Source organism: Manis javanica, chromosome 11, assembly GCF_040802235.1.
Source record: "Manis javanica isolate MJ-LG chromosome 11, MJ_LKY, whole genome shotgun sequence".
Classification (NCBI taxonomy): domain Eukaryota; kingdom Metazoa; phylum Chordata; class Mammalia; order Pholidota; family Manidae; genus Manis; species Manis javanica.
In genome coordinates, this window is record NC_133166.1 from 30,436,106 (window position 1) to 30,463,297 (window position 27,192).

The following is a 27,192-nucleotide window of genomic DNA, read 5'->3' on the forward strand; positions in this document are numbered from 1 at the left end:
CTCTTACTCTCCGCATTTCGCGCTTCTCATCTCTGCTTCCACTCATCACTGAAGAAGTTTCTGCCAGCACAGAGTCCTAAGACCTCCCTTACAACCGCCATGCATCATGCTTCAGGATTATTAACCCTGGTCTCAACACTTACTCTCTCACCAGACCTATCTTCCCAATGCCAGCCCTTTCTTCTCTTTCAGACTGTTCAAAAGATTGCACCATCAAAGATTCCCTTTGCCCTACAGGTTGCTTTGCTACCTACACATATGTCCCCAAAAATGCTATTAATTCAGCCACCCTATGTAAACATAGCAATCAGCCCAAATGCAAAAAATTTCTGACCAAACATTTAACCAGTTTATATTACAGGATTACCAACCCCTCTCCAAAGACGATGATGCTTATTGAACCTGGAAAATGCCATCGCCACTGCAGACCAAGGGCTCATCTGAGGACCGCCCCCTATCAATACAAAAATGAACTTCATCGCCCCTAATGAGTAGGAAGCAGTTACTGAAGACTAACTTTCACCCCTTCCCAAATCCTCTACCACTTATAAAACAGAAAAGGGAGGAATGTAAGATTATAGTAATTTATCCTCCATTTGCCCCATGGTCCCAAGCACATAAGCCGGTGAGAATTACACCTGGGACTTGCCTGGGTTTAGCCGGCTTTTATCTCTAAACATCCCAACCCTCCCCCAAGGCAACAGGCTGAGCTGATCCGCCACAATAAGTCACCAGGCTGCTGCCCCGCCACCCCCTCTCTCTGTCTCTCTGCTGCCCTCTCTCTGGCTCTGTCTCTGCTGCTCTCTCCCTCTGTCTGTCTCTTTGTCCTCCTGTTCTCCCTGGGGGCAGCCACTCTCTCCTTCAGATAATAAAGTCTCTTGCGTGGGCCTGTGTCTCCTGAGTCATTCTGGGTAAGGAGGGTCCGGCGAGATACCCTTTCAAGTACTAGAGGAATTTTTTCTGTAGTTGCGCTGTTTGCTGTAAGTTGCCGATTCATTCTGCCAACAACTCGCCCACACAGGCTGGCAAACAAACATAAACACTGTCACCGCGTGGTGCGCCCTTGATTTTGTGTTAGGGCCTCTAGTACTCGGTCAAATTGTGATTTAATCTTTTTGGTAGCACAGACAAGTTTCTAACAGTTTTTAAGTTACAAATAACCCCGTGATAAATATTCTTCCTTCTCCTGTTGTTTTTTTCTTCTGCGTTGTTTGTGGGGGGTTTTATTCTTCAGGGTACATTTATAGACTGTGGTGCTGTTTACACGTACTCCTTACAAGCCCCGGTGGATTGCAGAGGACCGCGGCCTGGGGCAGCACACCTCGCCGCAGGCACACAGACCCTAACAGTTTCCCTGGGGGGAAACGAGGCTCCAGAGGCCGCCTCCACAGCCGGTGTCCTGGTCTCGAGAACGCGCATGTCCTTCTTGCTGATTTCGGTGCCCGGCCTAAGCAATCGGTTCAGCCAGCCAGGAAAAGTCCTGAGGCCAGAGTCCGCATTCAAGGATCGGACCTCTCTACCCGGGAACTGCACTGCCCCGACACGCCCACAACGCCTCAAGGGGCTGCGCCAAAGGGACGGGGGGCTGGCGGCAGCTGGTGTCCCCTGGCAGCGTCCGAGGGTCACGGTGTTTTCCCGCTCGCCCCGACCCGCAGGACCCCGAGGAGCTCCCCCGTTTCCCCTTCAGACCCCGGAGCGCGCGCGGGGCGGCCAGTAGGCTGCATCTAGGCCGATATTAGGCTCGGTCTGACGGAGCTCCGCTAGTTTGGCCCCTCCCAGAGGGCCGTCACGGTTCCCCAAGCCGGCCCAGTCCGGGCGGCGCCGGGCCCTGCTCCCCGCCGTCGGGTCAGCTCATAGGCCCGCAGCGCCGCGCACGCCCCTGCAAGGCCTGCGTCCAGGGGGCGGAGCCAGCGGGTTCGCGCCAAAATCGCGTAGCTTATCCCTCCCCCGCGAGCTACGTCGCGCCCTCCTTTTTTTTCAAACCCAGGGCTGGGCCGGGATTGGTGGCCTGGGCAATCACGTGGGTTAACGGTCGCGGGAAGCCGCGGAGCCCGAACCTCCGGCTGGAGCTACGAACATCCCAGTCTCGGCTCCCGGGCGGCTCCGCCTCTGCCGGGCAGTCCTCACAGCCACCGCCGCTGCCGCCGACCGCAGTCCCGGCGCCCCGGAACCACAGCCCGCAGTTGCGCAGGTCCGCCGCCGCGGCCCGCAGGCGCGCCCAGTCGCACGTGGCGGACCCGCCCCCTGGGCCGGCGCGGCCCTGGACTCCGTGGGCTCTCCGGTCCTCGGCCAGGGCCCCAGGGGCGCAATGAGCTTCCTGAGCCGGCAGCAGCCGCCGCCGCCCCGCCGCGCCGGGGGCTCCTGTGCTCTGCGGCAGAAGCTGATTTTCTCGCCCTGCAGCGACTGTGAGGAGGAGGAGGAGGAAGAGGAGGAGGAGGGCAGCGGCCACAGCACCGGGGAGGACTCGGCCTTTCAGGAGCCCGACTCGCCGCTGCCGCCGGCACGGAGCCCCACAGAGTCCGGGCCCGAGCGCCGTCGCTCACCCGGCCCGGTCCCCGGCAGCCCCGGGGAGCTGGAGGAGGACATGCTACTGCGGGGCGCCTGTCCGGGCGCAGACGCGGCGGGCGGCGAGGCCGAGGGCGACTCTTGGGAGGAGGAGGGCTTCGGCTCCTCGTCGCCGGTGAAGTCGCCGGCGGCCGCCTACTTTCTGGGCAGCTCGTTCTCGCCGGTGCGCTGCGGCGGCCCGGGGGACGCGTCCCCGCGCAGCTGCGGGGCGCGCAGCGCTGGCGAGGGCCCCTACGCGCCGCTGCCCGACCACCCCAGCACCCCGCCTCACAAAACCTTCCGCAAGCTGCGGCTCTTCGACACGCCGCACACACCCAAGGTGAGAGGACGCGGCGGCCGGGGCGCCCCGAGCCTGCCCCGGATCAGCCTTTTAAAAATGCCGCGGCGCAGGGAACCGCGCGCGGCGCCGCCCGGGTTCGGTTACATAACCGCCCGGCTGCACCCCCACTCGCTCGCCTGCGCCGCAACAAAAAGTTGGCAGCCCCTCTTTTTTGGCCCTGCCCAGAAGTTGTCCGTTAAGATTATGTAACTGAACAATGGGCTTCGTCTGGAACTTCTTCATCTTTCAAAGGGGCTGATCGGCGCAGTCCAGGTGGCTGTTGATTTAACGTCCGCCGTGTCAGCCCGGAGTGTGGCGCCGATAACGTGGTTGGGAAGGATGTTGGAGCTGTGCTGGCCCCACCACCTGACACTCCCGAGCGCCGCAGCCATATGGTGTCTTCTAAACGCAGCGATCAGCCCTGTAATTTGGGCGGCGCACACAGGATGGAGTTAGGTTAAAAAATTTCTTGAGCTTATCGTTTCGTGTCATGTGGCCTCATAGGGAAAAGTTTGAGGTGTGGCGCTTCGGCTTAGGAGAGAGGGCTGGCCTCCCAAGCATTTACAGACTCATTAATAACTCAGGGTAACATTTAGCCTCATCGCGGATATAATGTGTATTGTAAGGGTTTGTTTTAATCCCGTGGGTTTGCCGCGCCCGAGGACCGGAGAGCTAGAGCCCGCGGCGTCCAGGGACACAGTGTAATGATGAGAACATCCAGCTGTTAAAAATAGGCGTTGGTGTTGGTGCTTGGGACCCTTACGCTTTCATACTGTTGATCATTATCATAAGGTAGTCAGCACCTGTTTGTTGAGCGGCAAGCGAGTATGCAGATTACCACTTCTGAAATTTAAGTAACCTCAAGCAGATTTTAAAAGGGGCATGAGATTAAGACAAGTATTGCAGTTAAAAAATGAAGATGATAAATGTACCCTTTAAAGTGTGTCCGTTTCTGTACCATCAGTCATAAACCTCCGGAAGACGTGTGCTTTTGAACGTTGTTTACTAGCGGACTTGCCCAAGGCAAGAGCCCTCTGGAAGTGAGGGGAGGAGTCCTGGGGAGGTGGCATTCAAAGCCCTCATTGGATTGGGGAAGGGCGTTTTATGGGGCTTCCTGACTGCTTTCTATTTTTTGATGAATTGAAATCATTTAACTTTTGTCCTCTAGAGTGTACTTAATTTTAATTTGCATTCATACCCCTTAGGCTTACAGGCCTATTCTACCTGGCTGTCTTTTCCAGAAAAGGTGGTTAGTATCCAGCTTCAGACTCCTACGTTCACCATTGTTTATTTTACTTGAAATAAAGGCGTGTGTGTGTTGCTTCGACCAACACATTAAATCACGTGAAAAGCCTTGTTGAAGATGAGGTTGAGAGAGCTAGCTGTCTGTAGGACTTGGATTCTAAAAATTGTCTTTTTCCTCACGTAGAGTTTGCTCTCCAAAGCTCGAGGAATCGATTCCAGCTCTGTCAAACTCCAAGGTGGTTCTCTATTCATGGATACAGAAAAATCAGGAAAAAGAGAATTGGACATGCGACAAACTCCTCAAGTGAATATTAATCCTTTTACTCCAGATTCTTTGTTACTTCATTCCTCAGGACAGTGTCGTAGAAGAAAAAGAACATATTGGAATGAGTAAGTTATTTTTTATTCAACAGTTTGGTTCCGCAGACACCTAAGATTGCTTTGGTATATTTATCAAAATTTAATTTCAACAATATGACATGGAAATTTGCTCTGAAATTTTTCTCTCTTCCTAGTACCTGATTCTCGGAAGAGTTAAATGAGAAGTAATCAATTGTGGAAAGGAGTGGTGTGAAAAAGGAAGGATTAAAAAGCCTGGATAGTTTGTAAGAAATCTTTTGGTGTCAAAAATGAAGCAGACCAAGAGTTGATTTAGAAAGGCTCTAATTTTGATGTATGTGGTGGTGGTGACCTCTGGTTATTGAGATATCAGCAGAGACAGTGTTTTTCATCACCTGAGTTGTATCTTGTGATTACAAAATTAATGCTTCTTTTCTGTTTTTATTCTCATTAAAATTCCATCTCATTCAATTCTCAGATGAAAGTTTGATACATCTGTCAGATATATTGACGGAAAAATTTATAATATTTTTCAGTTCCTGTGGCGAAGACATGGAAGCCAGTGATTATGAGTTAGAAGATGAAACAAGACCTGCTAAAGTAAATAGCTTTTTATTGTTCTGAAATTTGACTTTCTACCTAATAATGTTATCATATATAATGGTAAATAAGCATTAAAACAAAGTATACTGATTTTTAAATTTCACATGTAGTGCTATCACTGTAGGAAAAAATCATTTTCATGTCTTATGTATATGGTACACTTTGTTACAGAGAATTACAATTACTGAAAGCAATATGAAGTCACGGTATACAACAGAATTTCATGAGTTAGAGAAAATCGGCTCTGGAGAATTTGGTTCTGTGTTTAAGTGTGTGAAGAGGCTGGATGGATGCATTTATGCTATTAAGCGATCAAAAAAGCCATTGGCTGGCTCTGTTGATGAGTATGTATTAAAAATTTTATCTTTTGCTCTTTTGTTCCCTATGGTGTTACAAACATTAAAATTTGATCAATTAAAACATAGTTTTAGTTGATATAGTGTTGAAATTCTCCAATTTATGAGAAGGTATAATGATTTAATCAAATCCTTTTCATTTTGTGCCATTAATTCTTATTGGACTTGGTTAAATAATATGACTAGTTTGATTTTGGAGCCTTAGATTTCTTATTTCTAGTGGCATCCATGAATTCACAGTAAAATAGAGTTTCATCCTTCCTGAGTCCTAGGGCTAGCAACGTTCCTTCTTTCTTTGATGGAAACCTTTGGAAAAATCTAGCATAGAGCCTTAACTCCCCCTCTCTTAAGCAAGTTGTTCTTCACCATATTGATAGATACATAAGTCAAGTTTCTTTCATGAAGTTTCAGATAAATTAATTCAGTTTAGGTTGAATAAAAATGATTTACCATTCTATTAATCTTAAATCTATCCTAGGCAGAATGCTCTGAGAGAAGTATATGCTCATGCAGTGCTTGGACAACATTCTCATGTAGTTCGATATTTCTCTGCATGGGCAGAAGATGATCATATGCTTATACAGAATGAATATTGTAATGGTGAGTAATGTAATGTTTCCCATGTAAATTTGTGAGCTTAGAAAAATAAACACCAAGGGAATATGTACTTTAAAGTTCTTGCTCTGTGTCTTGTCTTTTGTAAATTGAAAGATCAGAAGACTAACATGCATTTCAAGTGCAAGTTATGCCTACCTACTTGGATGTTAAGATTGAAACCTTGTCGCTTCCACCTTGGTAGTAGAACTGTGCATATTATTTATTTACCTGTCACTCATATTAAACTGATTTTCCTAAGAGGTCAGAGGCCTTACCATGTATATTTTGGTATCCCTAGATCCTAGCGAAGTGTATGGGGATATAGTAGTAAATAAGTGTAGGTTCCCTGTATCTCACCTTCCCTTTCCATTTCGTGTTATGTGCTGCTAAACTGATGTTGATTACTTATAAAAGGACAGTGACTCACCATTGATGTAAATTCAGCCATTTGTTCAAGGCATGCTATAATCTTGCCCTAATTCCCATCTGTCCAACCACTAGAATCCACTAAGACTTTTCTATGTAGTAAGTTAACGCTCTTTTAGTTCTCTAGCTGTGCCTCCTTCTCTCCTTCCCCCACAAAACAAACAAAACAAGCATATACAGAGGTTCAACTTTGAACCTCTGTGTAGCTTCCAATTTCATCAAGTCCTTCAAAGACCAACTTGGGCCCCTCCTTTTCCATTAAACCTTTATCAAAATCCTGGTCTCAATTCTGATTCTTAAAGAAATCTGTTATTAAATACCCAAGTCTTTTTTATATAATGGATTTCTATTTCTGTGTATCTTCTGTCACAGTTTGTGAATTTAGAATTTAGTGAACACTTGAGAGGTGATAGCAAAAATTTATTTTTATGTTGTTATTTTTGTTGATTCTTATTATTTCTTCCTTAGGCAAGACCAGCCATCTCATAGCTTGTGAATAAAGAAGTGGTGTAATTAGTGAATTCATGTTTTCTATATTTAAAAAAATGAAGAAAACAGAAGTAAAAGATCCATTTCTCATACCTGGTTTCTCATTTAGTTGTCATTTTTATCAGTTCTGTGCACTTGCTGAAAGAACGTAAATGCTCAGTATTCAGAATTGCTTCTAGTTTGTTTCACATGTCTTTTGAAATGTTTCTATTTATACCATCAAAATATTTATGTAGCTGTATCCCACGACCTTGGGACTGTTCTGTTTCTTAACGTTCATTTTCCCATTACTTCAGTTAAAATAGTACAACTTGACCATAATGTCTTCTCCACTGCATATTTGCTAGATGCCATCTCCTTTAACTTCTTTCTTCCTCACCTGGTGATGGCAGCCGGTTCTCTCAAGTATTTCAGCAGCAGTCCAAGGATTTGTAACAACCTATCAAATACATGGTTGTGTAATTCAGATGATTTCAAGAAAATTCTTGGGGTGGGGAGGAGTGGGTGATCTTGCTACCCTCTCAGATTACAAAGACCTTGTCCTGTAGTAAGTTAGATTATAAAATAATCTTTTGAGACAGTTTATTATTTTGGAGCAGTATAAACACTTAGATCTGTGTGAAACAGGACTGTGTCTTCTGCCTTGGTTGTTTACTCTGCTGAGATAAAAGAAAATAAAGTTATTTAGATATATTTGTGAGCTCTTGTTCCCCTTTTCCACCATTCCTCCAAGTGAAGCTTTGCATGTTCTAATAATGGACCTGATCTTCAGATCTTTTCCACAGTTTCAAGAGGAAAGGATTCTGTTATCATTCATTTGTACATGCTTTGATAAACTGACAACCTTTATTGTGATTGAGTTTATTTATTATCTCAGTCATTTGCATTTTAAGCCTTTTGTCTTGGTTTGGTGATAAACTATACCCTCCATGAACAAGTGTAGAGAAATGTCGATGGATAGGGGAAGAGAACCTGAGATACCAGATGAATGTTTGTCTCTTAACCTTTTCAGCAATGAGATAAAGGGAGCTAGCCCAGCTATAACTTAGACCCATAAAAAGCAGTGGTATTTTTCCTTATTAAACTGGTTGTAGGACTCCAGGCCCACTTGTCTGACAGGCTTATTGACCTGTGTCCTTCTAGAGCCATCTTTCCTGAAGTTCAAGATTGTACAAATTAAGAATGGAGAACGTACTTAAGCCTGAGATACCCAAATGTGTGTGATTTATTTTTTAATACTTTTGTCGTTTTGTTACTCACTGTTGTTCAATTTGTAGAACCTTCTTTCCTAATATATCATTGACCTTCCTGATTATATTATCTTGGTTCTGATTTTATTATTATTAACTAGACTTTAAACAGAAGTAGTTTGTTTTAAGGTGTTTTACTATTTTTTTCCACATAACTTCTCTTTTCCTCTGAGATAAAGTATAAACTTACAAGGTTTTAAATAAAACTTAAAAAGTTATAAAAGTATAAGCTAATTGGCTTGACTGATTCTGTAAAAGCAGGTTTTGTTCTTATTCATAATACAAATTAAAACTACTAAGATACTGGTTTTTTAGTTATAAAATTATAGACTGTTGTCAAGGGTGTGGGAAAACAGGTATTCTTAGACATTAATGATGGGAGTATAAATTAGTATAGCCTTCTCAGTGGGGGACAGTGATTGCCCCAAATTTGTTTTCCAAAGCCCCAGGTTCACATAAGGCACATTCTAGCAGAGTTTAAGTACTAGCCATTTTGAAATCAAACTGAGAACACTGTTACGTGAACTTTTTCAGAGGCACTGGAGTCTTGGCACCAACCCTAATAAGCTCTTTTACAGAAGGATAAGCAGGGAAATGGGCCTCTGAGTAACATGAGTATAGTACTACGCACACACAATGCACACACTGTGCATGTATTTATTTCATCATACATTCCCTTTGACCCAGCAATTTGTTTCTAGAGATATACTAATGTGTATATGAGATGACCAATGTACAAAGTTACTCCTTAGGCCATAGTGTATTGTAGCAAAGGCTTAGAAATGTATGTGAAATATCCATCAATTAGAGGATTAGTTAATGTATTACCATTCAGTTATACAGTGGAATTCTGTGGAGACACGAGAAGGAGGTAGTCTTTGTATGTTGGTAAAGAAGGCTCTTTAAGGTAATGAAAATATTGCTATTTGCATAAAAAGGAGTTGAAAGGAATATTTAAGAAACTGATTAACATTGGTTTATTTCAGGATGAAGGTGGGTTGCTGGGGCATATGATGAGAGATTTTACATTATATTTTGTACTCTGTTATCTTGCCTATTGAAAGAAATAAAATTTTTATTTCAGAAGCATGTTGAAGAGAATAGGTCCTATAAACTAGCACTGTCTTGGTTGAGTCAGGCCATTCAGTAAAGATGAAGAAGAAAATGCTAATTTTTCCCATTTGTTAGGTGGAAGCTTAGCTGATGCCATAAGTGAAAACTATAGAATCATGAGTTACTTCACCGAAGCAGAGCTGAAGGATCTCCTTTTGCAAGTTGGCCGGGGCTTACGGTATATTCATTCAATGTCTTTGGTTCACATGGATATAAAGCCTAGTAAGTATTATGGATCCTCTGACCTGTGTTCTTCAGGGTTATAGAGAATAAATGATTATATTAAAACAGTAAGAACATACACATCTTAATGCTTTTTCATTTTTAGTTTTAAAAGACTTGACAAGTCTGTTCTGCCAAGCTGTAGAACCATAATTATAAATTAATGCTGGTGCAGCTAACCAGGGTTATTAGAGTAAAATGAGGAGTGTGAAAATTTTTTGAAAACTTAAGTGCTATATAAACGTGGTATTTCTAGCATGTAAATACCATGAAAAAACTATATTAAGAAAACAAAATGGCACATACATTATGATTATCTTGCATTAAGAACAAGATGAAAGTGAATCCTACAATAACAGTGTGAATTCCTATCATTTTATCAAAATAACATAATGTGTACATTGTCGTTAAATAACCTTTTTAAGTCAACTTTCTTTACCTTCCATTTCAGTAAATTTTCATCTCATCTAATAACCAGATTATATTAAAATTTTTTTCTAGTTGATCCAAGTCCTTAACAGGTGATTTGTCCAAACTAGTATTCATTTCAGGATCATGCATTACATCTAGTTAGATACATTTTTCTTTTTCAGGTTTTACTCTTTCCCTTCTTGAAAAGAAAAAAATACAGACCTTGCCTTGCAAGATTTCCTTTCTTCTGGATTTGACTGGTTGCTTTCTTGAAGCATTTAGGTTATTCCTTTCTCTCCTACATTTTCTGTGATTAGAAGTTATAACTGAAAGGTTTATGGATTTAAGTTAAACATTTGTGTAGGCTAGGTGTTTTTAAGTTGAATTTCATGAGTTTTGTTTTTAATCTATGGAAATGTATATGATTCATGGGACTTTAAGTCATTTTACACAACTTAATTTCTGTGTTATGTGAAGAGTTTATGTGAACTCATTAAAATTTTTATTTTCTAAGAGGAAAAATACTTGGACTAACGGCAGTAAGTGTGAATTAGTAAGGTTTGCCTATACTCATGTATATCTATATTAAGAATCAAACAAACATGGTAGACCCTTGTAAGTATAAAAGTTGAAAATATTAAGGCATGTGAAGCTTAAAAATTCTTAATTTACAAATATCATAAAATAAGTTGCCCTATAAATAACGCAAAACTCAAAAGGTGATCTGAGTGATAAAAAATGTATAAATTCGATATTATAAATTTGCCACTAAAACTTTTGTTAATCATGAGCTTATTTACCTGAATCTGAAGGAAAAAAGTGTGTGCAGTGGAAATGAATCACAAAGCCACACTGAGATGTAGGTGCCATGTGGTCACCTAATTCAATAGCTGTATGACTCTTTCATACCAGCCTTGTAGCGTTAGGTTAAATTTTGTGCTTTGGCAGTATCATATATTACTACATTATTGCCTTTTGATTGTTTCTAAATAATTAAAACTGTTAAAGATTAATGTGTGGGTGACAAGAGTCTAATGCAGTGGTTTCCAAATGTTCAAGGTCCAGTGCTAGGCCAAAAAATATATTCCTAGAATATAGTCATAGTTCCCATCTCCTGAAATTCTTATTCTCACTGGGTTTGGGGTAGGACTTATGAGAATCTATGTATTTAAAAGCTTTCTGGATGATTCTTATGTACGCCGCCTTTGTGAACTTTGGGTATACTGCTAATTGTTAGTGTGGCTTACATGAGTAATTGTTTGACAGGTAATATTTTCATATCTCGGACCTCAATCCCAAATGCTGCCTCTGAAGAAGGAGATGAAGATGATTGGGCATCCAACAAAGTTATGTTTAAAATAGGTAAGAATGGCATTTTACTACACTGATGGACAGTGACTGCATTGGGGTATGGGTGGGAACTTGATAATATGGGTAAATGTAGTAACCACATTGTTTTTTTCATGTGAAACCTTCATAAGCGTGTATATCGATAATACCTTAATAAAAAAGTAATAAAATAGGTAAGAAAAAAGTGGTAGCCAGATTATTGCTTAAATATTAAGAAAGAGGCTGTTTTAACTCTTGACTTTATTTTTTTCAATACTTACAGGTGATCTTGGGCATGTAACAAGGATCTCTAGTCCACAAGTTGAAGAGGGTGATAGCCGTTTTCTCGCAAATGAAGTTTTGCAGGAGGTAGTTTTTCTCCTTTAATAATGCTATTTGCTGTGTAACACTTGTCAATTGATAGAAGAATGTGTAAATGCAGATGTATTAAAGTTTTAAGCTAATAACTAGTAGAATGGTAATACAAAAATATAATGTCTAAATCATTAACTAGAGGTGTTTAATTTAGCAGAAGTCAGTCAAAGCAAAGATTTGTAATCAACAATGGTGGAGTTGCAGTAAAGGAGAAGTTCCATACACTAACTGGTAGAACTTTTAAAATAGCACAGCCTTTTTGGAGATCAAAGTATTAGTATCTATGAACATTTTAAAATCTCATTCCCTTTGACCCAGAATTTTCATTTCTAGGAATCTCCAACAGAAAACAAATTGAGAAATAAAAATATTATTTAGCAGTAAGGGAATGGTTAAGTAAATTATGGCCCATAGTTAATAGTACCATTTCAAAAAGCATGTGGTAAAATATTTCTTGATAAGAGTTTTGAATGAAAATTGAACAAGTACAGCAAATATACTGTATGATCCCATTGTTCTTTTTATATGTATATTTGTGTCTTATATGTATATTTGTGTCTTATATGTGTATTTGTAACTTATTGATGTCTATATGTTTTGTGTTTTCATATGATGTCCCTAAGAGGAAGTTTCTGCTGAGAGTTGAATCAGATTAGCAATAAAGAGGAAGCTGTCACCATTAGCAATGTATTTGTTCCCCAATCCCAGAGTGTATATTACTTTGTAATTTTAAGAGTCTCCCCAATTTAGCTTATTCTCTGAATAGGTCCTAAACTTAAATAAATGTGGCGTTGGATATTTTAATTTAGTACTCTTTCTCCCCTAAATTATCACTGAGGTGTAATCTTTATTTTGACCATTTCCATAGTCCCTTACATTTTTTTTTGTATTTTACAGAACTATAGCCATCTACCAAAAGCGGATATTTTTGCCCTGGCCCTCACAGTAGTTTGTGCTGCTGGTGCTGAACCTCTTCCCAGAAATGGAGACCAGTGGCATGAGATCAGACAGGGTAGATTACCTCGGATCCCACAAGTGCTTTCCCAGGAATTCACCGAGTTACTGAAAGTGAGCTGCTTACGAGCACTTTATTACATGGTTCAGTGTTTTATCAGATTACTTGTCTTTACCTTAATTTCACTCTCTTTTTAAGGTTATGATTCATCCAGATCCAGAGAGAAGACCTTCAGCAATGGCGCTGGTAAAGCATTCAGTATTGCTTTCTGCTTCTAGAAAAAGTGCAGAACAATTACGAATAGAACTGAATGCTGAAAAGTTCAAAAATTCACTTTTGCAGAAGTAAGTGAGGGTTTTTTTTTTCACATTTACACTTCCCTTAATTCTGAAATTTTAGTGAGAGATGACAAGCTTTCTGTCAGTGTAGAATACAGTGGTTTGTCATGTTGTACAGTTAAAGTTGGGGGCTTCCGCCTTAAGTTAGTATTTGTGATCTGTAAATTTGTGTTTGTTTCTAAACTATGACATCATGGACTTAAAAAATTTTAAGACTAGCATATATTTGCAAATGGTGATGATCCTCAAACCCTAACGTGCAGCCAAACCTAAATGAGCCTCCAAACTCGCAACCCTGAATTAACATTTTCTTTGAAACCTTCTGTTCTTTTTATTTTAATGAAAGGGTGAAATTAATGTTGATTGGTTAGATGATTTTCAAATTTGATCTGAATGACCTTTGACATTCTCAGAAAACTGATTGGGATGATGACCCTAATTCATTTGCTTTATTGCTATACCATTTTGATTCTAAGCTAATGAAACTGACTTGAAATATTAAAAGGCTTATTTACCACTAGCTTGATAGCCACCATAGTTCATACAAATAGAAATAGAACTTTCCTTTCACCTCTATTATGTAAAGATATTTTCATAATATGAATTAGAGTCCTCTTTGAAATTATTTTTATTAAGAACCAGAGTCGTTACTAGCGTCTTTATTACTTTTGCCCAAATGTATGTGACATTTTAATTTGGAAAGCACAAAATAATTGCATAAATTTATTTGATCAGAAGCTAAAGTTTCATATTTTTCCTTTCCTCAATTGCATTTTAGAATAATAAGATGCAAAGATCCCCCAGCTGATAATTTAGTTTGTATTTGGTCTCTCTTAACATCCCTTCCTAGGATTAATACAGTAGGTGAAAAGTCTTGTTTCCTATTTTTATCCACTTAGAGAACTCAAGAAAGCCCAGATGGCAAAAGCTGCAGCAGAGGAAAGAGCCCTCTTCACTGACCGGATGGCCACTAGGTCCACCACCCAGAGTAATAGAACATCTCGACTTATTGGAAAGAAAATGAACCGCTCTGTCAGCCTTACCATATACTAAACTACTCATTTCCCACCTCCCTGAAAAAACTGTGACAAGAGGAAGCTAGGTTGAAATCATTGCGAGAATCCACTTTGCTATTACTTTCTTAATTGGTGTCAGTAGTTTTACTGAAATACCTTTTAGGACTTACTTGTGAATTACAGCTGAAAGCTGTATTTTGACCAGTGCTATATTAGGCTTTCATCTAGTCTTACCAGTCTGTCTTCTGTAGGATATCAGTCACTGTGGGGTGTTACACAGCCGTCCAGGGTTAACCACTGTGGTGGTGTGCTGCTTATAGTTTGCTGTTGCATTGTAATAAAAGGTATCTTTCCCTGTAGGGACCTGTAAAAAGGACTCAAGGGCTTTATTACAAACATATTCTCCCTGGAAAAGGGAAATGCTGAGAGACTCAGTACTACTCAGCCTTCATTGTACCTGTGTGTCAATCCTATATTTCTTTTTTTTAATTGTGATTTATACTTGTATATCCAACTGGGAGCACTTTGTAGGCATTGCATGAACCATGGGATGATAATTCTGTGGAAGTATTGCCTTGTGAATTTGCTGCTATTTTAGTTTTGTCTTTGCTGTAAAATTGTAGCATTAAACAATCATTGTTAATAGCCTTTTTAAAAAAAAAACAATTATGTGAACTATAGCTGCTCCTGATGAAAAGCAGCTGTTTGCCTTTTTTTACTTTGAACTTTGAAGCTAGTGCATTGGAGAAATGCACCTTTTTCCTCCCTTTGGAATGCTGTTTTGTAGTATAATTATTACTGGTTTTGTGATTTTTTTTCCTGATAATGACCTTCCCTCTTTTTAAAAATGTTTCCTCCCTCTGCCCAAGTTTTGTACTTGACTATATTGTTAGTCTGGTTTTAAATGTTTTGCCAGGTTTTCTCTCCAATACTTACATATATAAACCAATCTTGGTGATACTGTACATAGCTGTTTGAAATGCCAGAAAGACTTCTGACTATTCCAAGCTTTTCACAAAATACATTTTTATCTGTGGCTACAGATGTTGCAAAAAAAAAAAAAAAGAATTTGTCTATTTGTTTCCCTATTAATTTTGGTTTAAAATATGTTTGCACTTGTCTATTTGACTTGTGTTTTATTAACATTGATTGGCATATTAAAAGTCACTCTGAGCTCACCTTAAATTGTCTAAATCTTGTGATGCCTTTTTTCTACTATTTAATCTCCATTATCACTATATTATAGAATTTATAATATATATATAAAGTAGTAAAAGCAGAGGGCACATTTTTTATAAGATATGAAACATTACCTGATGAATTTTAGTCCGTATTAATTACATTTTGGGATCTAAGAAAAATTCACCCATTAACCTTGAATGTTTTTTGTCACAAATATTTAATATTTTTACATCACATTGCATATTATGCATTTGATCTGCTTGAAGTGTATAATGTAGTTTAAAATAGCTTTAGATTTTTAAGTGAGTATAATAGATAATGACTCCTAACTTTCTGATTTGAACTGAGTCCCAGAAGAGAGTTTTAAAGTGAGGAGGGTTTGGCTTAATAAACCAGGCTGAATTTTAAAAATTAAAAAATGAGAGTATAAATTTAAGGATAAACTGCTGACTCTGTGTGACATCTTTTTCTGATGTGGATTAGAACTGGAGAATAAGCATTACCTTTGAGCAGATAAAAATGCTATCTCAAGATCCTTGTGCTTTTTGATCTTGGGTACATAATTTTAATTAGGGTCTAGTTCTTCCTGCTATAAACATTTCTAACAAGCTTGATTATTTTAGCCTTTGACCCTGTAGCATATTAAAAAGCACAATTCTGAGGTGTGAGAGGAATTGGTGTAAATAGATAAATTAGAAAAGCTGATAGGTGTGGATGACAGAAAACCTGAAAAGCTACATAGGCTTGAGCAGGTAACTCATACATTTTAGTAGAAGAAATGTCTTCACTGAAGACTAAGCTGTAAAAAGTATGATAATTGGTGTTCATTAGGATCACTTAAGTTGTTACGGTACATTTTTCTAGTGCACTAGCTTCAAAGAAAATGTTTTTCATCAATATTTGCAGTAAATTTTTCACATTTTAAGGTTATTAGATTAAATAGGAGAAAAACTGGGTTTTCCAAGAGGGAATATCTAAGGCATCTGAAAGCTGATAGCGACAGTTGGGCTCATACTCAACACAGGATACTTGTGTTGAGTGCTTTCTGTGTGCTTATCGATCAAAGATGAATAAGAAATAGCCTTTGTGCACTAGGGACTCCAAATGAGAGGAGACTCATGTAAATAAAAAGGACAATAAAATATAAGTGCTATGTTGGAGGGATTCTGCAAAGTGGAGTGATGGCTCAAGGTATAGTTATTAGATGCCTTGGAAGATGCTGGTGCTGTTTTAGAGTGGATCTGGGAAATTACGTTCAGACTGATTTCAATACTATTGTAGTACTAACTTAGGAGAGATGAATTAAGAACCCTGTGGATAGAAACGGGAATAGGGATTTCATTAGATGGGAATACTGCACATGGAAGTCTTTGTTTTTATAACAAAATGAGAACTTGTTAGCATAATATCAAGAGGAACTACAAGTGCTAATAGTGAAGCATTGAAGAGTTTTCCAGAAAATTTAAGATGCAGAGGCCTGTTGATTGTTTGAGACAGATATTTAATATTGATAAAATGACATTTTTGGAAAGCTGACTTTATAGTAAGGAAGAAAAATTTTAAGTATTGGCTATGCAGTTGGGTAGGAGGAATCACATACTGCAGTTGACTGCAACTTGAATTTGCCCTACCTTTAACTTAGCTTGCCAAGAATCCAAGGCAGTCAGTCCCCTTCAACTAATGAACTGATGTCTTGAGCTAATCCTCAAGCTTTGATTTCCACTCTACTTCTTCAAGAGGTCAAGAAATAATGATATTTAAAAATTTGATAACAGCTGGGTTTGGGTAATGCTTTATGCTGTCTCCTAATTCTTAAGCAGCAGCATCCTAACATTAGAGTTGTTTTTCTTCCTCTCAGTTCATCTCCACAAAGCATCTCACCGATTTTAGCCAACAGATCAAATAAGTTGTTGCATCTTCAAGGTATTTTTATTTGTGAAAATTTTAAAGGCCAGTTAGAGCAATTAACAAGGAGGATGGATCAAAAAAGAATTTGGAAGTGTTTTGGATATTGGGAAACTCCTAAGTGAAGCCTGGAACTAGGAATTCGGAGGAAACTGGCTCATTCAGTATTTTGAAGGTGTTTGTGTAACTAAAAAGCATCACTGAAACGGACATTGCAGTGTGAGCGGATCTAGAAGTCTGCCAATCTTGTATTGTTAGAGACTTCTCAGAAGCTCAGCAAAGTAGATTTTTATAAAAATGGAAGAGTAAAACATTATTGAAACTCTTCCCCAACATTTAGCTTTTAAAAACTTTGAGAGGCATTCATCTGAATGTCATTGACCTTTTTCTGTGTGTGGCAGATGACCCTAATTTTCAATGCAGTTCAAAGGTTTCTGGAGTAAGGAAAAATATCTATGTATGCTCTAGGAACATTTACCAGGAGAAGATGGCATGTTCTGTCCAAACTTCATTAAACTAGGAGTCTTAAGAAAAACTCGGCCAGTCCAGCCCATGAAGAAAAATACCTCAAAGGAACATTTATATCATAGTTCATATTGTTTAGTTGTATATGGTTAATAAATGTTTTGAAGAGCATATTTTGACATATTTTGAGTTTTGACATTCTTATGGTATGAAATGGGTTTTTAGGCCTGGAATTCAATTTGTGTCGTCAGTGCATTGATGGGAAATACAGGTTCAGTGTACAGTGACTCCATTTAGTCCCCTTTTAGCAGATGAGCCTATGGAGGCTTAGGTGAGTTACACAACTTAGGAATTCATTTTGGTAAGTAAGAGAGCCAGAATTCCAACTCAGATTTCACAGCAAAGAATCATGCTTTTTCCAGATATATGGAAGTTGAGGACAAATACTAATTTACCACAGAGTGCAGGCAGCAAAGGAGAATCAGAAGGAGCAGTTCGAGAATTAGGAAAATGCTCAGAGACCAAGAGAAGTTTGAAGGAGAAATTGATCTAACAGTGGCTACATGCAAAAAAAACTAGGTGACTCAAAGCTCCATGAAAGCATCTAAAGATGGTAAGGAGATTGTTGGTAAGCAGTGTCAGTAGAGGGGGAACATAAGCCAGATTAAAATGAATTGGGGTATAAATGGGAGATGAGCAAAGTAGAAGTCATTTTTAAAGAATACGACTGAAAGAAGGGCAAGGGAGAAGACTAGAGGGAAATCTGTATTTTGTTTTTGTTATCACTGATCACCTAGTATGTGTTAAGTGTTTTGTTTTTTGTTTTTTGGTATCATTAATCTACAATTACATGAGGAATATTATGTTTACTAAACTCCCCCCATCACCAAGTCCCCCCCACATACCCCATTAGAGTCACTGTCCATCAGCGTAGTAAGATGCTGTAGAATCACTACTTGTCTTCTCTGTGTTGCACAGCCCTCCCTGTGCCCCCCCCCCCACATTATACATGCTAATCATAATGCCCCCTTTCTTCCCCCTGCCCCTTATCCCTCACCAGCCATCCTCCCCAGTCCCTTTCCCTTTGGTAACTGTTAGTCCATTCTTGGGTTCTGTGAGTCTGCTGCTATTTTGCTCCTTCAGTTTTTTCTTTGTTCTTATACTCCACATATGAGTGAAATGATTTGATACTTGTCTTTCTCCACGTGGCTTATTTCACTGAGCATAATACCCTCTAGCTTCATCCATGTTGTTGCAAATGGTAGGATTTGATTTCTTCTTACGGCTGAATAATATTCCATTGTGTATATGTACCACTTCTTTATCCATTCATCTACTGATGGACACTTATGTTGCTTCCATTTCTTGGCTATTGTAAATAGTGCTGCAATAAACATAGGAGTGCATATGTCTCTTTCAAACTGGGCTGCTGCATTCTTAGGGTAAATTCCTAGGAGTGGAATTCCTGGGTCAAATGGTATTTCTATTCTGAGCATTTTGAGGAACCTCCATACTGCTTTCCACAATGGTTGAACTAATTTACATTCCCACCAGCAGTGTAGGAGGATTCCCCTTTCTCCACAAACTGGCCAACATTTGTTGTTTGTCTTTTGGATGATGGTGATCCTTACTGGTGTGAGGTGATATCTCATTGTGGTTTTAATTTGCATTTTTCTGATGACTAGCGATGTGGAGCATCTTTTCATGTGTCTGTTGGCCATCTGAATTTCTTTGGAGAACTGTCTGTTCAGCTCCTCTGCCCATTTTTTAATTGGATTATTTGCTTTTTGTTTGTTGAGGTGGGTGAGCTCTTTATATATTTTGTTAAGTGTTTTACATGCATGCATAATGTAATTTAATTATCATAAGAACTTTATGACAAAATCCCCACTTTGCACATGATATTTAGAAAGGTAAATCTCCCTGTAGAGAAAGTGAAGGTTCCTATGGCCAGGATTCTCACCTGGCCCTGGTGGGCTAGCTCACTACACACATGTGGGCAATATGTTACTACTGACTATGTAAAGAGCTCCACCCAGTGCTCTGGGCTGCATGGCTGCAAGGGAGCAGAGACTGGAGTGATGGCAGCATTGAGGACAGAGACCGAGGCAGCTGCAGGGGCAGAGAGGCCCAGAGGCAGAGACCAGCTTGCCACATGCAGATTTGCTCTGAGTGGACGGGATTCTAGTGACTGACCTGCCACCGTGGGAATGAAGTTGGGTATAAACCCTGTCACCCCAAGGATGTTCCACTGTCATTTTTTCAGTCTCACTGAATTCATAATGAACTTGCCCTGGGCTGAAACCAATTGGCAAGACACTCCCAGATTACAGAGCTAAAAAGTATCAGGATTCAAACCTGAAGTGTTTGAATGAGCCAGTGGCCAAATACAGCAAATTCTCTCAGCCTGGAGCAGAGGAAAAATGAGTGGAAGACAAGTTCAGAAGTGTTTGGAAGAATGCAGAAAATGGGGAAGGTGAATTCCAGTAAGATGGCTTCTTTTCTGAAGCTGGAATTAGAGGCCCATGAACTGAAAGTGCCTGAGGATAGATGCACACATATGAGAGGAATGCCTGCTCACTCCATTGCCACCTTCTGAATGAGGTGGCTGAAGGTTTCAGGGTACACTACAGCTATTTAAAGCAATGTTTCAAGGAGTTTTTGTAACTTGGGGAATGCATGTATTATAATGTTAAAGTGAAAATCAGGAAGCAAAATAATGTATATGGATTAAAACATCAAAAGACAGACAACAATAGCTGTAATTTGAGTGGTGGGATTATAGGATATTTCCTATTCCTGTTTCCTTTCTGAAACTTTCTATACTTTAAACAATGAGGCTGTATTTTCTAGTCAGAAAAAAAACTTAAGAACTATCTGAAGTTATTAATTTAGGCAGTCAATACAAATTGGCAAGTCATCTACCTTGTGAAGATTTGTCCAGGGATCATGTCTGTGCTACCCCACATTTCTGGTAATAACGACCATACCCATGAATACAGGGACACCTGTGTGATCTGGGCTGGGTCAAATGGACTTTTTCCAGGAACTCTGCAGATGCTCCGATTGCTGTGTTGGCCAAGATGGGGAAGCCAAGATTTCCACTGCTTGGGAAAAGCCTGTCTGCAGGAGAAAAGAGTGAACCAACACATAAGCAGATTTGAGAAGGGAAGAGAGCAACATCTGAGAAGTATCAGTCCCAGAAGCTAATCTTGGTTTGGTTCCTTGATTATATAAATTCCTCTTTTTGGCATAAGCCATTTTGAGGTGAGTGTCTGTTGTCTGAAACCAAAAGAGTGGGGTGCAACATATTTCTCTAAACTGGCATCCAGGAATTAAATATTCTAGATGTTATTTGACTGAGAAATGTATACCAAAGATCCTAGGGTTCCTGGATTAGTCCCTTTTGTTGAATCTCCTGCTGTGTCAAGACTGGCATATGACGTCAGCAGACTCCTAGCAGCTCCTCCTGGCCTGCCTCATTTTCCTGGTTACATATGGTTATAGCATCAATTTTTTTATTGACCACTTTGTAAAAAGCACCCCATAAGCAGTTCAAGAAAGAATTCTGCTGACAGACCTTGACCTCTGCCATAGAGGTTTGTACACCACACAGTTCTATGAACAGCTGAAGAGACTCATGCAGACAAGAGATTTGGACAACAATTATAATGTGCAGTTTGTTTTCCTGGCTGCCATAAACTATTGCTCTGTCAAAGATGCTATTCTTAAAGAAGGAGCCAGAGATAAAAGCCAGTGAGGAGTCTTGAATTTACATTTGACATCTGAATTTGGGGAAAGGTGGTATTTTAAGCCTCTTCATTCTGAAGGGTGGAGGAAGTACTGAATTTGGGGAAGGCAGAGGACTTAATCCCACCATGTGCTTCCCAGATAGATTCCTGGCTCCCATAATATATTGAGTGGATTGAAGTATAGAGTGGAATTGCATCTATGTCTACTTTTTAAATTACATTCTTTGGTTCCCTTTTTTCAATCAACATATTTGATAGATGAGCCACTAAACTAGGGTTTGCTGGCTAGTGCTAGGCACTGATAGAAATATACAAACGAGACAATCCTCCACTCTCAACATTGCACATAGCTAAATGGAGGCATTAGGCAGAAACAACTAACTATATAATAAGTGCTCTTTTAAGGCATGCATGGATCACTCTGGTGCCCAATGATAAGTGATAATCCAGTGGAGGGAGGACTTGCCTGTTGCTGCTCTCAGGAGAGGTGACACTTCATCTGGGTCGTAAAAGATGAGTAAGCATTTGCCAGTTGATAAGATAGGAGGGTTTCCTAGGTAGCGGGATTACCACAAATGCAGCACAGAGGAGTGAAGCTGTATGGTACTGCAATGGTGGGGCGTGTGTTAGGGAAGGGGAAGTGAGCTGGTTTAGCATAGTGGTACTGGAGCCCAGCTTCTCTTTGCTAGGTTCATGCTTTCCATTTCTGGGTTTCAATTCAGTGATAAAAACTGGGAAATGTGGATTTCTGTTTGTTTTTGTTTAGAGAATAGTTGAAAACAATGATGAATGAGCAAATGAAAGAAAAATATATGAGACCCTAGGCCTTGTCATCAGTCAAGGAATATGAGTTGCAACAACTCTGGGAGAAAAAGAGAGAAGTGCTTCTACTACCATTGTAACTTTGGCCTCTTCAGAATCCCATCTGGTAAAGACCCAGAGAACCTGCTTCTACCACAGCATCAGCCCTGCTGTCTGCTCCTTCATCAGGCCGATTTGCGGCACCGCCCCTTCTGCTCCCAGGGGCCTGGTGCAGCCTCCCCTGTGTCTGGGCCCTGGTGCCTGGGCCTGGGCACTGCAACCCTGGTGGTCCCTGAATGCTAAGCGACCCCAGCAGAGACAGGACTGGGGCTGGTCCTGGAGGGCAGGGCTGTACTTTAGCAGGGGCAGCTGCTTCCCTTCCTATCTTATACCTTGGTACCCAGAGAGGACCAGGAAGAATCTAGCTGCCTCCGCCATCTAAAGTCACATGCATACCTGCTGTTGAGTGTCCATGGTGTTGCTGTTGTGAGCTTGGCTGGAGTGGTAGGCTGGGTTGGGGGCTTCTATACGAGACTGAAATCAAAGGGGGAGACCCTAACCAAAGTGGCCAGAGGATGATAAAGAGAGAAAAGCTTAGAGAGCAACAAGGGCCAGTGCAGAAACCCAAATTTAATTGCAAGCCAGAGGCAGAAGGCTTAGATCCTGGCTTGGATGGGCAGTGAGGGACAAGGGGCTGGCACAGTTCCCATCTGCTGCTTTGCCTTCAGCTGTGTGTGATTAGTGTGTAATACTGGCTCACACACCTGGGTTGTGGGCAGTGGGGCACAGAATACCCTGGTTTCACCTGTGGAGAGACCCAGACCCATTTGGGGGCTCTGCAGCATGGATGCCCCTTCTCCCCACTTTCTTCTGCACCTCTTCCTGGAAGAAAATCCTTCCTCAATCACCAGGCTCCCTACATGAAAATGGAACACATGCAGATTTACATCTCTAGGCCTTTTCCATTGGGGAGGTGATTTTAAACCTCTCCCTTTAGGCATAATAAAGAGAGCCATGTGGAAGTGGCATGGTGAGAAGGAGGAAATGCAGAGGGCAGCACGTGAGTGGACATTTGCAAGCAGCTTGGGAGAGAGGAGGGGGCTGAAGCCTCAGAAGTAGAGCAGCAGGAGGGCAGCTGAGGAGCCTGAGAGGGAGGACAGAGCAATGAGAGAGGGCTCAGCCATGTTCCCATGTGCTTTGGCACGCCAACTTAGCATGGACAAGGTGTTTTGGGGAAGGACCTTTTAGACTTCCTGGAAACAGAGGCAAGAAATTCAGGTAAGGAACACTTACTTAGCAATGATGTAGTAATCCCTACTAGGGGTGGCTGCCCCTACTCTAACCCTGATGTTCTAATACTTCCTTCTACACAGGAAAGTGTCCTTGTCACACAGGCAGGTGCCCAACAGTCAGGTCTGTACCATGTGACTCTGTCCCTACGGCATAGCTGACTGGTCCCCTTGGCAGACAATTGAATCAAGAGGGATATGAGATCATTTTGTAGCCCAGCCATTGGTGGTATGGGGGCCAGCCCCTTACCAAGCCAAGCCAGAGTCCTTCCTCAGAGCAGAGAGAGACTAAGCTAGTCCCACTCTGCTAGAGGCAGGTGGGACATGAGGAAGTTTGGGAGCTTCAGGCTCTTAGCCACATGGAGGAGTCCCATCTGTAGGGGGAAAGCTGAAGCCCGCACCCAAGGAGAACCGGACACTGACCCCTTCGATTCAGTTGAATCTGAGCATGGCCCAAACTCAGGGTATCCTCCCATTCTTCTAGTTTAGCTGCTATGTGAAATGCTCAGTTATCCTTCCAAAAGCCCTAGCCCCTGTTCCTCCTTTAAAGCAGTTGGTTAGTTTTCACTTCCTTGCACAGTGCACTGATTCTCACACAGATGACAGACTGAGTCAGTTAAATGAGTGTCATCCAAAGTTTTATTCATCCTCAGACTGGAGGCTCCTGTGGCCCTCAGTCACAGTGGAGCCCAAGAGGAGCTGGCTCAAGAGGGTTTATTTTGCTCCCTGCCAGTTTTGGAAGCTCTGTTAACAGAGCCAGCATCGGCCCTTCTAGGAAACTCTCAGTTCACTCATGCACAACCTTGTACCTGCCTCTGAGAGCCTGCGGATCTGGAGGGGATAAGAGACCCAGAAACCTAGGCACTTTCCTGGAGTGCCCTTGGAGGACACTTTACGTGGCCATCTCTTCTTATAGAAAGCTTATTAAGATCTGCAGTAAAGCAAAACTCACACAGACTAATACACAGCAGTGGCCTACCTAGCCTCTGCTCCAGAGGCTATGACTCAACTCATGTTAGCTGCCAGCCCAAGCAGGCACAGTGTTTCCTTCTCAAATCATCTGTGGGAGAATTCACAGTTGAGCAACTCAGGGCAAGGGGGAAATAGGATAATAAGTATTTTTCTATTCAGCAACTTGCTGAATAAAAGGAAGGTTTCAGAGATTTTAATGCATCTTAAATTCATAATGAGTACTGTTCAAGTTTCCTTTTCTATCCAAGGGAGGAGAGGCAGCATCTGCTGGTCTTATTATAGACTGCCATTTCACACAGGATATGATGTTTTAGTGAAGAGAAAGGGGAGTTGAGGGTGCAGAATAGAAAGTTCAGTTTTGGACACATTGGGTGTAAGTTCCCCAAGGGGCACATGGGTACCAACATCGAGCAGGCAATCAGCTATACAGCAAGGCACAGGACTGAGATTTGGATGTCCTTCCTGAGATACTCCAGGAAGAATTTGTAAAGTGAGAGGAGAGTGAACCCAGGGCAGAACCCTGGGAACAGCAATATTTATGGGGTTGAAATGGGGAAAGGAATTAGTAAGGAAGATGGAGAAAGAGCATCCAAGATGACAGAAGAAAATGAGGGGGTACTGGTGTCTCAGGAGCCCAGGAGAAGAGAATTTCAAGAATGAAAAAGCAGCTCCAGTGGTGCAGTAGACAGAGAATTCAGATGTCAGGGGGCTGGAGCTGCAGACCCTGGCCCCAGTCTGAGGCCAGTGGGGCCTCCGCTCAGCAGTATGTGAGGACAAGGAGATGGAAGGGAGTGAGGTACAAGGGAGAACTGTAAGATGGCCCTGTTTGGAGAGTGGGATTTTGTCAGAGCATAGCACTTCTAGCGATGAGCAGCCTCAGACTCTGGTCAAGGGGACGAGTGGCCAAAGTGGTGAAAAGGTAAATGTCATTGAAGACAAGGGAGTCAGAGATTTTAAGATGTAGAATATGTTATCCACAGAGATGCTAAGACATCGAGATGATGGCAATATTTCTCCTGGGGCCTCTGAGTCAGAGGCCCGTGTCCTTGGTGAATGTCGGGAGGTAGGTGGATGGCAGGGCCAAGGAAAGGCCCCTCAGAGAAGAGTGATGGCCCAAGAGAGAGAGTGACAGGTGGAAGGATGCCGACCACCTTTCTCCTAGTCCCACGGCAGGTGGGCTAAGGGAACAAATTGTTGTCTCTCAAAAGGTCTACAAGCCATGTCCTTCTCAGGCACATTTTGGTGAAGGCAGAAGGTGGAGGGAGTGCCTTCTCTAGGCGGACAAAGGTTCCAGATGACACAGGCTCAGCAGGCTGGGAGCAGTGGCGGAAGGGCAGAGGGCAGCATTCACAGTGCAGGAGGGTCCAGGAAACTGGAATGACCTAAACCTTGGGAGTTAGCCTGGGATGGTAGGGCGGGAGGGAGGCACAGTGGGACTGACTGAGCAGGGACCAAAGGAGACCATGATTGAAATGGCCTCTGCGCTGAGCAGACCGAATCCCTAGGCCACATGTACAGCCTGATGAGCAGGTTAGGGCTTTGCACCAGGTTCCCAACAGAAATTGTGACATTGTCTGGGAGCCTGTGCAGGGCCAGGCCCTGGTGAAGGGATGGATAATTAGACTTGAGTCTGAATAGAAGAAGAGAATGGTCTCCTGCACCCCTGCCCTGGGTGGCTGTGGTTAGTCATAGATCCTGTGGCTGGCCCCCCATCCATGCCACCCTCTCCTCTGTGGAGGAATCATGCTGTTTAGGTAGGATTGATTTCACTTCCAGCCCAGCAGCGTATTGTTCGCCAGTAGAGAAACCCCACCCCCCTGGCCAAGGACTGGTTCAGGAAGGGGTCTAAGCCCGCTCCGCCTCTACATGCTGGCTTTCCTCTGCCACAGGGTTGCTTTGGGGTGGTCACAGGAAGACATAGGCTCCAACAGACTGAAGCCCAGTCATGTCTGGATGGTGCAGTGTAAGGATGTACAATCTGAAGAGAAAAACCATTTGTGCCCCCACAGGGGCAGCAGCCTAAAGCCAAGGCCAGCACACCGAAGAGGGCAGAGCTTCGAGATTCCAGAGAAACAAGCTCCCCAGAGCTCTGGGAGCTTCTGGATCAAACCATTGGTCAAGCACTCATTGCTTTGGAAACAGTGAAGGCGTTTTATTATTTAAACCAGTTTTGAGCTTTCTGTTATCTTAGCTCACCCGAGAGCATCCCGACAGAAAGAAACACCTCTTACACCTCTTAGGCATCCTTTTGTTCGGCCAATTTGGAGAGGTCAGGTGGACAAACGGATGTTTGAGTCTGGAGTTCAGGACAGAGAATCAGGTTAGGGATCTGTTTGAAAATCATTAGGGATAGTAATGATATTTAAAACCACAAAACTGGATAAACCTACTAAAAGAACACTACTTCTTTTGCTTTTACTTTGAAGACTGTTACGCTGAACGGTGATAGCACTTTAATTCATATCTTTGGAGACTTTATTTAGAAAAGGACTGAGTGTATGGAAAATGAAGAAGTATTTTATGTCAGCTGACTCCAAGAGGATGCAACCCTTTTGCAATGTCACCTTCCATTGAGGCTAAAAGGTTTTGTTGGTCTAGTGAGGATAAAATAACAGTTACTTGACTGTATTACTTAAAGTGTTATTGAAGCAGCAGTTCAACCATGAAAAATAAAATATTTTATTTATTCCACAGGTGCACACGTACCTACTGTATACAGTGGGCCAAACAGCAGGTCCCATCCCTGGTGGCGATAGAAGGCTGGTCAGTGGAACGTCAAATTCTATCACCACCTTTCGTGGTGTGTATCTGTTTATTGCTTGCTTTCCTCCATTACAATGAACTCCTCAATAGCTACTTGCTGAATGAATAAAGGTCA

The 27,192-nt window shown here is 41.8% G+C and overlaps 1 protein-coding gene across 5 annotated transcripts; it reads left to right on the forward strand.

Moving 5' to 3' along the window:
- Positions 1 to 27,192, forward strand: WEE1 (WEE1 G2 checkpoint kinase). Of its 5 annotated transcripts, XR_012122609.1 has the most exons (14): positions 1 to 2,884; positions 4,314 to 4,519; positions 5,005 to 5,068; positions 5,243 to 5,415; positions 5,906 to 6,027; positions 9,378 to 9,524; positions 11,202 to 11,297; positions 11,548 to 11,633; positions 12,537 to 12,707; positions 12,793 to 12,938; positions 13,832 to 13,920; positions 17,923 to 18,113; positions 20,547 to 20,767; positions 27,009 to 27,143. XR_012122609.1 is itself a non-coding variant. In XM_073216169.1 (12 exons), exons 1-12 carry the CDS (start codon positions 2,309 to 2,311, stop codon positions 27,068 to 27,070), a joined length of 1,938 nt encoding a protein of 645 aa, XP_073072270.1. In that variant the 5' UTR covers positions 1 to 2,308; the 3' UTR covers positions 27,071 to 27,192. The 5 variants fall into 5 exon arrangements, 3 of the variants coding, with proteins under 3 accessions (XP_073072270.1, XP_073072269.1, XP_036882279.1); XR_012122608.1 differs by lacking the exon at positions 20,547 to 20,767 and having other exon boundaries at positions 27,009 to 27,164; XM_073216169.1 differs by lacking the exons at positions 17,923 to 18,113; positions 20,547 to 20,767 and having other exon boundaries at positions 27,009 to 27,192.

Bases quoted from the DNA above. Each gene is read 5' to 3' on its own strand.
- WEE1 (XM_073216168.1), top strand. From the start codon at position 2,309: ATGAGCTTCCTGAGCCGGCAGCAGCCGCCGCCGCCCCGCCGCGCCGGG. The intron at 6,028-9,377 runs GTGAGTAATGTA...CCCATTTGTTAG, and splicing joins ACAGAATGAATATTGTAATG to GTGGAAGCTTAGCTGATGCC. The intron at 13,921-17,922 runs GTAATAGAACAT...TGCTTTTTCCAG, and splicing joins CACTAGGTCCACCACCCAGA to ATATATGGAAGTTGAGGACA.